This window comes from Ictidomys tridecemlineatus, chromosome 3 (assembly GCF_052094955.1).
Source record: "Ictidomys tridecemlineatus isolate mIctTri1 chromosome 3, mIctTri1.hap1, whole genome shotgun sequence".
NCBI lineage: Eukaryota > Metazoa > Chordata > Mammalia > Rodentia > Sciuridae > Ictidomys > Ictidomys tridecemlineatus.
The window spans coordinates 40014996-40030515 of record NC_135479.1 but is presented as its reverse complement, the minus strand read 5'-3'; the positions used below and the strand labels follow the sequence as shown (position 1 = coordinate 40030515).

The following is a 15520-nucleotide window of genomic DNA, read 5'->3' as shown; positions in this document are numbered from 1 at the left end:
TAACAGATTTTTTTTTTGTTTTAAATATATTTAAAAAGAAAGAATGTAGGAATGTAAAGAAATAAAGCACTGGTATTCTGTTCATGAAGATATAAATTGGTTTATTTTAGAAATAATTTATTAAAAACAAAAATCATGCATCATAACTAAAATTCTTAAATTCCACTACAAGGAAATTATTTTGTAAAAATACTAATTACTGCATTGTTTGTAAAAGTGAACATGTGGATTGTTTCCAAATACTTTCATTAAAGTGACGATTTTTATTTTCACAGCTAGAGTTGGGAAGGCATCATTCATTATGTCTCGGTTAGTGAACAGTTTCCAGAACAATCCAAATGTTCACTGTTGGGAAATCACATTAATAAATTATAAAACTTTATACAATGGATTCTTATATAGAACTCCCAAAAATAACATTGGAGGTTTTTTAATATTAATATGAAACAGATTTATTATTACTATTTTTTAAAAATTACATATATAATATATATACATATATGTGTATACATGTATATGTATGCTTTTAAATATTTTATTAAATTTGGATGCCTTTGAGTTTAGCTAATAAGTAATATAGTTCCTCTCTGGCTGCTGGATTTGAGCTTATATAGAACCAAACACTTTCATTAAAGTGATGATTTTTCTTTTCACAGCTAGAGTTGGGAAGACATCACTCATTATGTCTCTGGTCAGTGAAGAATTTCCAGAAGAGGTAAACATTTTGACTTCTTTTCCATATTTAGAATTTTTTAAAAAAAATTATCAAAAGTAAGGGCTGAAGGGCTGGGGTTATAGCTCAGTGATAATGCGCTTGCCTCATGCATGTGAAGCACTGGGTTTGATCCTCAGCACCACATAAAAATAAATAAAATAAATAAAGTTATTGTGTCAAGAGCTGGGATAGTGGCTCAGTGGCAGAGAGCTTGCCTCATGTGTATGAGGCACTGGGATTAATCCTTAGCACCAGGGGCTGGGGATGTGGCTCAAGCGGTAGCGCGCTCGCCTGGCATGCGTGCGGCCCGGGTTCGATCCTCAGCACCACATACCAACAAAGATGTTGTGTCCGCCGAGAACTAAAAAATAAAGATTAAAAATTCTCTCTCTCTCTCTCTCTCTCTCTCTCTCTCTCTCTCCCCTCTCACTCTCTCTAAAAAAAAAAAAAAAAAAAAAAAAAAAAAAAAAAAAAAAAAAAATCCTTAGCACCACATAAACATAAATAAATAAAGGTATCCATCTACAACTAAAGAATATTTTTAAAAATTATCAAAAGTAAGTTAAAGTGAAATAACTCTTACTTTTTAAAAAATGTTTCCTTTTCAACAGTTGAAACTTTTTTTTAGTTGTTGATGGACTTTTATTCATTTATTTATATGTGGTGCTAAGAATCAAACCCAGTGCCTCACACATGCTAGGCAAGCACTCTATCTCTGAGCCACAACCCCAGCCCCAGATGAAACTTTTTAAAGGTTTATATTAGTTTATAGAGGCATATCTGAGAAAGAATCAACTAGATCTAAGTTTACCAAGTCCTTTGTGTTTCCTGCTTTTGACCTTGTCTAGGACATTTGTCATCTTGGTGCCTTTGTTGTCTCATCTGTAAAATGGAAGTTGAAAGAGATAATGAGATTGTATAACTCATTCTTAAAAATAAAATGTTACCTATAAGCCCCCAAAATAAAAGAGATGATGAGTATTCTATGAGTTGAAATTAGGGTGAAAAACCTGGATCTCTGCTTGTTTTCCACTGCTCACTCTTTTGAGTGTTTTTGCAGAACCACTAGAATTCTTTTTTTTTTTTTTTAGAGAGAATTTTCAATATTTATTTTCTAGTTCTCGGTGGACACAACATTCTTGTTGGTATGTGGTGCTAAGGATCGAACCCAGGCCGCACACATGCCAGGCGAGCGTGCTACCGCTTGAGCCACATCCCCAGCCCCCACTAGAATTCTAACACACATATTTGGAAACATTTATCTACCTATCTCATTTTACAAATGAAGAAACTAATTCATTCTTCCTTTGCTCACAAATGAGATGAGCTTAGTAATAGTGAAGTGCCACCAAAAATCAGGTGGTTTTATTATGACTGACAGTATATATTTATTTCCACTTTCAAAGTTCTAGTGTGAGGGGCTGCTAGCTAAAAGTTAGGCTATTTCTATGGGGAATGGGATAAGTGCAATAGAATGAAAATGATTTCTGTTTTTTTTTCTTACATAATATTATTATTAGTAACACAGTTTGCATTTACCCTTTCTTTGCTCTTTTTTAGGTAGAAATAACAGTGTAATTTCATTGTTCAGGTAGAAATTTGATGTATCCTGTGTTAGGTTTTTTTGGTGCTGGGAACTGAATCCAGGGCCTTATGCATGCTAAATATGTACTTTCCCACTGAATTACATTTCCATATGATAGTGTTTTCAACATCCACAACAACCATATGACCATTCATTGTTTCTTTTGCTTCCTGCCCCCTTAAATAAGATAGTCAAATAAGTAATTACTTAGTTTGTAAGTATATTTTCATTTGTGGAATTGTTAACATTAATTTATAGTCAGTTGGGAAAGAGGTATAATACCTAAAGGTTTTCTGCAAAAATTTGACTTAGTTTAGAACTATTTTAGCATTGCCCTCCTGAGTATGGATAAGAGATTTTTAATTAATTTAAAAATTATATAGTCTTGGGCTGCGGTTGTAGCTCAGTGGTGGAGCGCTTGCCTTGCAAATATGAGGCACTGGATTTGATCCTCAGCATCACATAAAAATAAATAAATAAATAAATAAATAAATAAATAAATAAATAAATAAATAAATAAATAAAGGTATTGTGTCCAGTTTAAAAAAATAATTGTTAATTTCTTTTCTTTTCTTTTTTTTTTTTTATATATAGTCTTGGGGCTGGGGACATAGCTCAGTTGGTAGAATTTAGGTGCACTCTACCACCGAGCTAAGTGGTTCTTTCTTTCCAGCCCCTTTTTATTAAATTTTCATTTAGAGACAGCATCTTGCTAAGTCTCTGGGGCTAGCCTCAAACTTGCAGTTTTCCTGTCTCAGCCTCCTGAGTCTGTAACTACATATGTGTACCAACATGCTAGCTGAAAAATGAGATTATTAAGCATATGGCACATTAGGCAGCCAACTAGTTAACTTCTAGAAGTTAATTTGATAATTTACTGATTAATTTAAATATTGCTTTGTTGTTTTTTGTGGGTTTTTTTTTTTTCAGTTCTTGAGATGGAACCCATGGCCTTGTACATTCTAGGCAAGTGTTCTACCACTTAGCTACACCTCCAGCTCCTGAAAATTGTGTTGGATCACCATAGCTCCTTGTCTGTAGAGTATCTTAGGCCTTCAACAAAATAGAATGAAAATAATATATTTTAAAAACTAATGTTTGAAACACCAAATTAATTTAAGAATTGTTTTTGTCTACATCAGATAAAAAGTGTCCTTAGTATGTCTTCTACCTACATAAGTAGAAATGTGCATTTTTTTTTTTTTAGAGAGAATCTTAATATTTATTTTTTAGTTTTTGGCAGACACAACATCTTTGTTGGTATGTGGTGCTGAGGATCGAACCCGGGCCGCATGCATACCAGGCGGGCACACTACCACTTGAGCCACATCCCCAGCCCAATGTGCATTGTTTTTCAAAAGAAAAACCTTTTTTAGTTTTTATTATGCTATTAAAAAATGTTTTTATCATGTTTTTCATATATATTTGCATTTATGATAAGTAAAAAAAATAAGAATTTAAAAAGTTAAAATATGAATTTACAAGGGACTAATATAAATAAATTTATATAATCTGTTAACGAATTTGATAATATCCCGTAATTTTTTCCTTTTCTGCGTTTGTTTGCAAAAAAGGTTCCTCCTCGGGCAGAAGAAATCACCATTCCAGCTGACGTCACCCCCGAGAGAGTTCCAACACACATTGTAGATTACTCAGGTAATGAATGTCCTTTTGTAGGTGAAGCTCTAGAGTTAGTTTAATAGTCCTGAAGACAGTCTTATTGAGCTTTTAAAAATTCTCAGAGGCTGAGCACAGTACATGTCTGTAATCTTAGCATCTTGGGAGACTGAGGTAAGAGGATCATAAGTTCAAAGCCAGCCTCAGCAACTTGGTGAGGCCCTAAACAACTTGGTGAGACTTTGTCTCAAAATCAAAAAAATAAAAAGGGCTGGGAATGTGCTCAGTGGTTAAGTGCTCCTGGGTTCAATTTCTGGTACCAAAAAAAAAAAAAAAAAAAATCAGAGAGAGAGAGAGGGTCCTTTCTCTGTTGTAGTATATGATATTCCCCTAATATCTCTTTCAATCTGCATCCCCCATTCTACTCCCTACCTAAAGCCTCCATTTGGTAGTTCTCTGTCCCCAAAATACCAAATTGGGTTTCATAATAATAAAAAATAAGGAGGAAAATTGGCACGTTTACAGAAAGAAGCTCTGGGTCAATTTTGTTGTCATCCATTCAGGTATGTTTTGATGATTTAGAATTCTGAATTTAAGAATATATTGAATTCTGAATTTGTTTTTTGTCAGCTTTACTAGTCAGCTTTCTGTTACTGACAAAATACCTGAGATAACAACTTAAGAGGAGTAAATGTATACTTTGGCTCATGGTTTCAATCTATGGATACTTGGCAAGGTTGCTTTTGGGCCTGTTATGAGGCAAGCCATGATGATAAAAGCACATGATACAAAAAATGTTTACCTCTTGGTGGCCAAGAAGCTAAGAGAATAGAGAAGGGGTCTGAGACAAAATACATCCTTCAAGGGCACATCCCCAGTGACCTAATTTCTCCAATTAGGCTGTATTTTCTAAAGTGTCCATCACCTTCCAATAGTCCATTGAGCTATGAATCTATAATTGGATTATCCATTTATTATGTCAGAGTACTCGTGATCCAGTCATCTTCAGAAAGTCTCACCTCTGAACACTGCTGCATTGAGGATCAAGACTTCAACACATGAGCTTTGGGGGACATTTAGGATCTAAATCATATCATCAACCTTTGTCACAAATAAGTAAAACAGTTGTCAGCTTGCTTATATGTCAGAAACATATAAGCATTTTAAACTTTTAATAACTTAAAAACTTTTTACATAATACTACTTACATTTTATTCATTTAATTATTTCTGATCTAGAACTTTTTAGAACATGGATATAAATATAATGATAATACTTTGGATAAATTGATATTCCATATATTTTCAAAATAAAACACTATAACTGTACTGTCCAGTACCTATGGCCATTCTAAATTTTAAATGTTCTATAGCTGGGTATGGTGGCCCATGATGGTAATCCCAGCAACTCAGGAGGCTGAGACAGGAGAATCACAAGTTTGAGACTAGCTTTGGCAGCTTAGTGAGGCCGCAACCAACTTAGGGAGACCCTCTTTCAAATTTTTTTAAACAATTTTTTTAACATTCATCATTCATTTATTCATTTATATGTGGTGCTGAGGATCCAACCCAGTGCCTTATGCATGGTGGGCAAGTGTTCTATCACTGAGCCACAGCTCTAGCCCTCATCTCTCAAATTTAAAAAATAACAAAAAAAGCTGGGGATATAACTCAGGGGTAGAGTACCCCTGGGTTCAAATTTTTTTTTTAATTTTAAATTTTTATTTGTAGGTGGACACAACAACTTTATTTTATTTCTTTATTTTTATGTGGTGTTAAGGATTAAACCCAGTGCCTCACACATGCTAGACAAATGCCTTATCACTGAACTACAACTCCAGCCCTGGCTTCAATTCTCAGTACCAAAAAACAAACAAAAAACAAAGTGCTATAAATTCAAAATGCAACTATATTTTTAAGTGTTAGCATAAAAAATGTAAAAATATCTCATTAATTTTTCTATTTTTTATATTTTGGGTTAAATAAGAATTAATTTTACCTCTTTTATCTTTTTAAAAAATTTTTTTTTGGTACTGGGAATTGAACTCAGGGATGCTTGACCTCTGAGCCACATCCTAGCCCTATTTTGTGTTTTATTTAGAGACGGTCTCACTGAGTTGCTTAGCACCTTGCTTTTTGCTGAGGCTGACTTTGAATTTGATCCTCCTGTCTCAGCCTCCCAAGCTGCTGGGATTACAGGCATGCGCCACCATGCATGGACTCTTTTTACCTTTTTAAAGATAACTACTAGAAAATTAACAATTACATATGTGGCTGCTGCAGCCCGGCTGGCTGGGCAAAATATCCGGGGGGTGACGAACAACTTGTGTACGTTGATACAGCAGGAGTGGAAGCCATTTATTGTAGGACAACAGAGGTATTTATACATTCCACACAGCTTATCTTAATTAACATAAACTAGATACAGCAGTCAACCAATAAGGAATCTCCACACTCAATGGCTCGATGGCATTACCTCACAAACCACTCCCTCTGGCAAAATGCCAGGTGCCATCCAGACTTGTTTACAGACTCTAACATGTGGCTTGCATTGTATGTATGTTGAACAGCAGTATACTAGAAATTGAAGCCTCATAACTAGCTTTATTTATAGAATTTTTTTTTCTTTCTTTGATACAGACAGCCTTATAATTTGATTAATTTAATTATTAGAATTGAAGCCTTGTTGACTACTCAACATATGCAAAAATATTAAATATACAGCCTTTTTTTTTTAGCATAGTATAACATACCATTACTAGTTTCTTTGTGAAAAATAACAGGCATTTGGGGGGAGACATGTAAAATGATCTAAATTAATTGCTCTTGATTTCTTTGCTTCCTCATCCTAGCTCTATCATGTATACCCTTTGAGAGCAGTTCTGGCTAGAAATATGTGCTTGATTCTTCATTGTCATGCTATAGTTTTGCTTCTGGGTTCTGGTTATTATTACTTCTACCTGCTATCTAGATTGTAAGCTTGTATTGACCAAGGATTCTCACCTGGCCTTTTGGACCCTGTTATATAGAGTCTATATAACACTTAGTTTTCTTTCTTGAGTTGCTGATCTCTTTTGCCTGACCCTTTGTAACCCTGGATCAGATGCTGGCCTAGATTTATCACACAATGCCTCTGCTCTTCTATGCTCTGGCTACCTTCATTATGGATGTGTCTTTTATCATTAGCCAGCTTCCTTATCTTAGTTCAACTTTCTCTGCTCCTGGGTTACCCTGGTCTTTGCTACCCAGTCTTGATTTCTTTGCTTCCTCATCCTAGCTCTATCATGTATACCATGGTAGAGCTATACCATGGCATTTTGAAGGATAGTAATTGGGTGTCACATGTATTATAGGTTGACTATTGGTTATAATGAAAGTGTTTAAAATGTGAACATTGACTTTTTGTCACTTGTAGAAGCAGAACAGAGTGATGAACAACTTCATCAAGAAATATCACAGGTAAGTTTAAAAAATAGTTGTATATTTTTGTGGAAAAACAGTGATGACCCTATGTGTGTGCTTTTTTCATTTTCTCACTTAGCAAGAATTTTCAGTTATTTATTGTTGATGCTAATTTTAAACATGTTTTTATTGTGGATCCTTAGAAATATTTTTCTCTTTAGGGTTAAGCTTTTTTTCCCCTTCAAAATTTTTCTGCCTTCGAGCCAAATATATTAACTAGTTGGTAATTAAATGCTAATGTTTGTATTTTTATTTTAAAATGACATTAATTTGTTAATTTTTCTTCTAGGCTAATGTCATCTGCATAGTTTATGCTGTTAACAACAAACATTCTATTGATAAGGTAAAAATATATGACTTTTTCCCATTATGTTTAGTTAAATTTCAATGGAGCACTTTCAAAGTTGATCCTCAATTTAGAATTTTAATGATTAGAAGACAAAATTTTTAATGAAGATCTACATCATGACTTTGCTCTTATTCATTTTCGTTTTAGGTAACAAGTCGATGGATTCCTCTCATAAATGAAAGAACAGACAAAGACAGCAGGTATTTTTTCTCTCAAACTTTATATTGAAAAATTTCAAATAGGAATTTTACCAAAAAGATGTGAGAAATAGTAATGAACATCTGAAAACCCTTCACAGATCCATCAGTTGTTAACATTTGCCACATATGCTTTGTCAGTTCATCTGTCTGCTTACATACCTCCATACATCCCCACACACCTGTTTTGGGAGGAATCACTTGAAGCAGTAAGTATATTTGAGAGCAAAGAAACAGCACTGTGCTAATAATTCATAGTTACAGACAGATTAAATATTTTGATAATCATATTTTTGTTTCTCAAATTGCTGCTTGAAGGTCTCAGTTTTAGAGTGTATCCTCACCTGTATTTTGTGTGCACACACACCCTCTATTTTTATGGTGGTGCAGATTGAAATCTAGGACTTTATACATGCAAGGCAAATACTCTACCATGGTGCTAGACCCCCAGTAATCCTCTCTCCTATTTTGTACTTCTTTGATGAAGTATGGCATCATCGATTACTCATGGTGTGGGCAATTATAGTTGATTGTATACAGTGTAGTGTATGTTAGAGCAGGAACTTTGAAAAAAATGAACAACCCTTGAAATCTGGTTTGACCCTTTATGAGCTTGTAGACTTTGACTTGTTAGTTTCGTCATGTATAAGTGAGGATAAGGGTAATATCTGTCTTAGCTACATGTGGTTATATTGAGAATCAAATAAAATAATGCACATGTAAGTACTTTATAAATTCTTTAAGGAACTCTTTAGGAATTCATAAAGAAAGATTTCTTTGTAATTCTTTGGAAGATGTAAGTATGACAGGGAAGAAGTAAGAGAGTGTGCATTCTGTATTTTTCTGAACCAGAATAGTAGTTCTGAGCATAAACATTTTAAATTTAAATGGAAACAAAATATTTTCTTGCAATATTATTTAATTGGAATAACATTTATGAAGCGCATTTGAGTCTTAAATGTTAAGAAATTCAAACTCATATTTATTAATTGAGCACATTTGGTCCTGTACTCAATTTTTAAAAAATTTCTTTTCAATTGAGCCTTTTTGTCTTTTGAAACTCTGAAAGCCTAGTTCTTTTTTTTTTTTCTCCTTTTTTTTTTTTATACTAGAGATTGAACCCAGGCGGTGCTTGACCAGTAAGTCACATCTCCAAACCCCTGTTTTTTGAAGGGAGGAGTACTGGGGTTTGAACTCAGGGGCACTCAACCACTTAGCCACATCTCTAATCCTATTTTGTAATTTATGTGGAGACAGGGTCTCATTGAGTTGCTTAACACCTTGCCATTGCTGAGGCTGGCTTTGAACTTTGCCATCCTCCTGCCTTAGCCTCTTGAGTTGCTGGCATTACAGGGGTGTGCCACTTACACCCAGTCAAATCTCCAACCCTTTTTATTTTTTATTTTGAGACAAGTTCTCACTAAGTTGCTTAAGGCCTTGCTAAATTGATTCCCTTGTCTTAGTCTTAGTCTCCTGAGTTGCTAGGATTACAGTTGTATACCAATATGCCCAGCTGAAAGTCTGGTTCTGAACAGATTAATGTGATCATTTATCTGTTTTACTTAGTTATGGAAGAGCAACTTTGGACTGAGATGGCATTGTAAGTGCTATGCCTAATAGCTCCGATGGTGTCTTCTTATCATGGTTTTATGGTGTCTTATTGACAAAATGGAAAGGGGAGATGTGGTTCCCACTGCAGTAGTCTCTAGTCAGATTTGGCATTTTCACTTTAAATAAATTAAAATTAAATAAAACTAAAATTATAGTTTCTTCAATATGTTTAATCACATTTCAGGAGCTTTATAGCTACATCTGGCTAGTTATTAACAGTAATGAATGGGGCAGGTAAAGAATAGTCCCACCATCATAGAATGTTATATTGGACAGGACTGCTTTGGAGGATCCAATACCTGTATGCTCCTGATATTTGTTCTTCTTCATTAAGCTATTTCTGGGAGGGACTCTTCAGAGAAGGCATTTCTGTATACATCTGTTATTATAAACCACTATGTTTTTGGAAAACCTTCTGGATTGGTTAGGAATCAATATTTGGGTAATAGAGTGGGTCAGTTTCTTTAAGCATGATGGTCATAGCAGGGAGGTAAACTAAATGCTTCAAGGGTTTCTAGTGCAGTTTCGAGTTCCAGCAAGATAATTTGCTTTCTCCAAGCTGTCTTGTAGGATTCACAAATAACAGTTCTTCATTAGACTGATCCTCTTTGATAACCTATTTCGATTTCCCACAGTCTTCTCCAGATTTCACTTGTCTAAAACAAAATCTTTAATTCTCTGCCCACCCACTCTCCCACCAAGAAACAAAACTCCCTCCATCTTCTATGTCTTATGGAATCTCTTCATTTTCTCTAGCCAAAATCCTTTATATTTTTCCCTTTCCTTCAGCTTCTGTGTTTATCAGATACTAATATCTGTATTAGTTTACTCCTAAAATGTGTCCTAAATTTGAATATTTCTTCTTCATCTTCACTGTGAATGCTCTATTCCAAGCTATCAGATTTTTAAAAAGCCTTTTCTAACTGGGCACAGTGACATGTGACTCAGGAGGCCGAGACAGGAAGATTGTAAGTTCATGGGTAGCCTCAGCAACTTAGTGATACCTGCAGTAATTTAGCGAGACCCTATCTCAAAAAATAAACTAAGTGCTAGGGATGTAGCTCAGTGGTAAAGCACTCCTGGGTTCAATCCCCAATACTAAAAATAAAAGGGGAAAAAAGCTTTTTCTTTTTGTTTTGATGGGAGGAGGGGTACTGGGTATTGAACTCAGGGGCACTTTGGCCCCTGAGCCACATCCCCAGCCCTTTTTTTTTTTTTTTGGTATTTTATTTAGAGGCAGGGTCTCACTGAGTTGCTCAGTCCCTCGCTTTGCTGAGTCTGGCTTTGAACTCATGATCCTCCTGAGCCACTGGGATTATAGGCACACACAACTGCACCCAGCAAAAAAGCTTTTTCTTAATGAAAAAAATCAAACATATACAAAAGTGGAGAGAATAGTGTAATAATTCCCATGTATCTGTCATCCAGCTTCAACAATTAACTCACTGCCAGTTTCATTTCATCTATTACTCCTCCCATTGGAGTCATTTTGAAGCAAACTAACATACTGCGTCACACTATGTATCTTTCAGTATGTATGTTTTAAAAGTAACAAATCATTACATTTAAAAATGTGGATCAGATCGTGTCATGCTCCTGCTTATAACCCTTCAGTGGCTTCCATGTAAACTAACAGTAAAACCCACACTCCTTACTGCAGCTTTTAAGTCCTGTATGTCTGGCTTTTGATCGTGTCCAGCCCCATTTCATAATTTTCATAACCCTTTTGCTCAGCATCTCTTCACTCCAGCATCTTTGACCCCACTAGGATTTTTTTTCAATTTGAGGCCTTTGAATGTGGTGACCCTTCTTCCCAGGTAGCTCTTCCTTGCTCTTCATATAACAAATTCTAATCTGGTCCTTCACTCCTTTGTTCAAATGCTACTTTGTTGGAGAGTTTTTCTCTAATTACTATTTGTAATTCTTCCATGTGCTGTATCTATCCTTTATGCCCCTTTTCAGTTCCTTCATAACACTTACTGAATTGAAAATTGTTTATTTACTTTTCATTTTCTGTTTTCAGTGTTAGACTTGGAAGAGATCTTCCTTGTCTTGTGTCTTTAATATGTTTGTGATTTATTACAGGTATCCATTAAATATGTGTTCAATGGTTAGATGAAACTGCTATCTAGGGGCTTAACCTGACTATAGTAAGATTAGTTCATGAGTTTTAATAAGATTTTTACTTAGAAATTCTGAGTTATGATGAGAATTAAATGTAGATATACGGTCTTTTCTCTTTATTATTACAATTCCTATTCATTTCAGGCTGCCTTTAATATTGGTTGGGAACAAGTCTGATCTGGTGGAATATAGTAGCATGGAGACCATCCTTCCCATCATGAACCAGTATACAGAAATAGAAACCTGTGTGGAGGTATGCCTCATGAAAATTTATTATTGGTGAATTCTCACTAACCTGAGATTCTGAATAGGAATGGGGATGATGTGTGATGGAATAAATTTTCTGCTCTTTGTGCACTCATGTAAACCCAAGTATAACAGAACTAGGCTGTGTGTAGACGTTGATATTGTGATGTCCACAAAGGAAAATGCAGTTTTCAGTTTCTTCACAAAATCTGCCACCTTATTTTGATAGTTTTAAAATACATTTTTTTGTTCTCATAATTGATTTTACAGTATAAAATTTTTAACCTTTTCTTTTCAGTGTTCAGCAAAAAACCTGAAGAACATATCAGAGCTCTTTTATTATGCACAGAAAGCTGTTCTTCATCCTACAGGGCCTCTGTACTGCCCAGAGGAGAAGGAGGTAACCACCAGACTTGTTTACTGGAATGTAGGAGAAACTCTAGTATGATAGTGCTTTTTAGTAACTATTATGTGTTTTTTGCAAAAGTTAAACTTTCAAATTCAAAATTTATTACTTTATTAAATAGCAACATTTTCTTAGTATTTTTCTTCACTGATATTCATGTTAAATATTCAGAATGTTTTCCAGATTAAATGTTTCTTGAGGGCTAGGGATGTGGCTCAAGCGGTAGCGCGCTCTCCTGGCATGCGTGCGGCCCAGGTTTAATCCTCAAGCACCACATACAAAGATGTTGTGTCCACCGAAAACTAAAAAATAAATATTAAAAAAAAAAGTTTCTTGATTTGCCATTAAAGCAAAAAGAAGAATTTGCAACAATAACAACAAAAAAATCCAAATATTTATCTAATTATTTATACAACTTTGATATTATAAAATCTGAACTTAACACAGAAACAAAAAACTTGTGCTTTTTTAACAATCGTAGTACTGGGGATTGTGCATGTTTAGTGCTCTTGGTAGCTTTACCACTGAGCTACACTCAAACCTTTGTGTAGTTTTTAGAAATGAGTACAATATATAACTTGAATGCTCCTTTTTGTTTTATAGCTAGAAATACAGTTATTCCTTATTTAAATACCTAAAATTTAATAATATATTGCCATAAACTTAAGAAAAACTGATTGTATTTTTAAAAATTTACATGCCATAAAATTCACATTTTAAGATAATTCAATGATTTGCAGTATATTAAATACATTATGCAAATATTATCTAATTCTAGAACCTTTCATCACTCCCAAAAGAAATCCTGTTCTCATTAGCAGTCACTCTGTAAACCCTCCTTTTCCCAGCTCCTTACAACAATTAATTTATTTTATTTTATTTTCCATTAATCTACTTTTATTTCTAGTTTTGCCTCTTGGATATTTCATATCAATGTAATCATACAAAATTTTTTTGGTTTCTAACTTTTTTCACTTAGCATTTTTTCAAAGATTATCCATTCTGTGGCATGTATTTGTATTTCTTTTTTCTTTCTTTTTTAAATGGTCAAATAATACATCATTGTATAGATGCATTAGACTTTTTAAATTTCCTTATTTTTGATGAACATTTGAGCAATTTCTAATTTTTAGCTAATATGATAGACTGATTTAAATGTTCACATAGAATTTTTTGTTGAAACACTTGTTTTTAATTCGTTTGAATCTGTATTTAGGAGTGTAATTGCTGAATCAAATGATAATTATATGTTTAACTTGTTGAGGTACCACTAAACTGTTTTTCATAGTGCCTGAATCATTCTACATTTCCACCATCAGTGTATGGGAGGTTCCAGTTTTTCCACATCTTTGCCAACATTTATTTTGCTCCTTTTTTGTTATTGTTTATTATAGTCATCCTAATAGATATAATTGGGTCCTTTGCCTTTTTAAAATTATTATTATTTTTTTTCTGTAGTTGTAGATAGACAGAATGACTTTATTTTATTTGTTTATTTTTAATGTGTGCCGAGGATCAAACCCAGTGCCTCATAGATGCCTAGACAAGCACTCTGCAGCTGAGCTACAGCCCCAGCCCGGCCTTTTTTTTTTTTTGTACTGGGGATTAAACCAAGGTGCTTCATCACTGAGCCACATTCTCAGCTCTTCCTATTTTTTGTTTTGAGACAGAGTCTAACTAAGTTGCTTAGAGCCCTGCTAAGTTCCTGAGGTTGGCCTCAAATTTGGCGATCCCACTGCCTCAGCCTCCCAAATTGCTGGGATTACAGGTGTGTGCCACCACAGCTGGCCTTTTGCCCATTCTTAAATTTTGTTTTTTATTATTGAATTTTAGGAATTCACTATGTGTTCTCAGTATTAATCCTTTATTCAGCTGTAAAATGTATAATTTGTCTTTTTTAAATTTTTTATTATTTTTTTTTTTTAGTTTTTTAGCACTGGGAATCAAACTTGCAGGCACTTTACCACTGAGCAACATCTTCAATCTTTTTTATTTTAAGAGAGTGTCTCACTAACTTCTTAGGGACTTCCCTGAGATTGGCTTTGAATTTGTGATCCTCCTGCCTCAGCCTCCTAAGTTGCTGGGACTACAGGCATGTGCCACTGCATCTGGCTTTAATTTGCCCATTTTTAAATCAGGTTACTTACCTTTTTATTACTGAGGTATTGTTTTTAAAATATAAAAAGCTGCAGAAAAGTTTATAGTAATAGGGTGAGTGATTGGCAAACTATGCCTCATGGGCCAAATTTGGCCTGCTGCCTATTATTGTACAGCCTATTAACTAAAAATATATTTTATATTTTTTAAATAACTGAAAAATAAGGCTAGGGTTGTGGCTCAGTGGTAGAGTGCTCACCTAGCATGTATGAGGCACTGGGTTTGATCCTCAGCACCACATAAAAACAAAATAATGTGTCTACCTAAAACTAAAGATACATAAATAAATAAATATTTTTAAAAAAATAACTGAAAAATATCAAAAGGAATAATGTTTTGTGATATGTGAAAAATCTATCTGTGAGCTTCCCCCAAGCCTTCAATTGGAATTGATTAATCTGCAATGTAATAACATACTAAAAGGCAAATATCAAGAAAAGAATCTAATATAATTCTATGAGTGCCTTCCAAGTGATGAATGTGCTCAATTAAAATTGTGTTTATGGGGGCTGGGGAATGTGGCTCAGTGGTAAAAGTACTTGCCTAGAATGTGTGAGACTCTGAGTTCAGCCCCCAGCATTGCCTCCCCCCCAAAAAAATCATGTTTATGAATATATATTGGTATTTGTAGTATATATTTGTGCAAATAAGTACTTTTCAAAAATAAGAGACATAAGGGCAGGGATTGTAGCTCAGTGTTAGAGTGCTTGCCTAGCATGTGTGAAGCTTAGAGTTCAATCCTCAGTACCACATAAAAATAAATAAACTAAAGGAATTGTTTATTCATATACAACTAAAAAACATAAATAAATAAAAAAAGACGAAAATCTCATTACAGATCAGCCTTAACATATGAACATTTGCAATTGATTTTCACAGTAGTGAACACTAATTTTGATTTCCAAATAAGCACAATATTATCCCTCCAATAAAATCTGTTCTCATTAGTAGACCTGTACAGAAAAGTTATACTCAGTAATATATTTTGAATTTATCAGTAAAAACTTGATGAAAATTTGATTTATCTTTTGCTATGTAAGTACCTATATGGT

At 34.2% G+C, this 15520-nt stretch overlaps 1 protein-coding gene across 9 annotated transcripts in view; it reads left to right on the top strand.

Annotated features, from left to right (window-relative positions):
- Positions 1-15520, top strand: part of Rhot1 (ras homolog family member T1) — a 67747-nt gene that overhangs the window by 16327 nt on the left and 35900 nt on the right. For all 9 annotated transcript variants that reach the window (XR_005726436.2, XR_005726435.2, XR_013436209.1 and 6 more), the window contains exons 2-8: positions 657-715; positions 3875-3956; positions 7332-7375; positions 7668-7721; positions 7875-7927; positions 11804-11912; positions 12204-12305. Coding sequence is in view for 6 of the 9 variants with exons in the window: in XM_078042492.1 (XP_077898618.1) it covers positions 657-715; positions 3875-3956; positions 7332-7375; positions 7668-7721; positions 7875-7927; positions 11804-11912; positions 12204-12305 (503 nt within the window). In the remaining 3 variants the exon portion in view is untranslated. The remainder of the gene's footprint in view (positions 1-656; positions 716-3874; positions 3957-7331; positions 7376-7667; positions 7722-7874; positions 7928-11803; positions 11913-12203; positions 12306-15520) is intronic.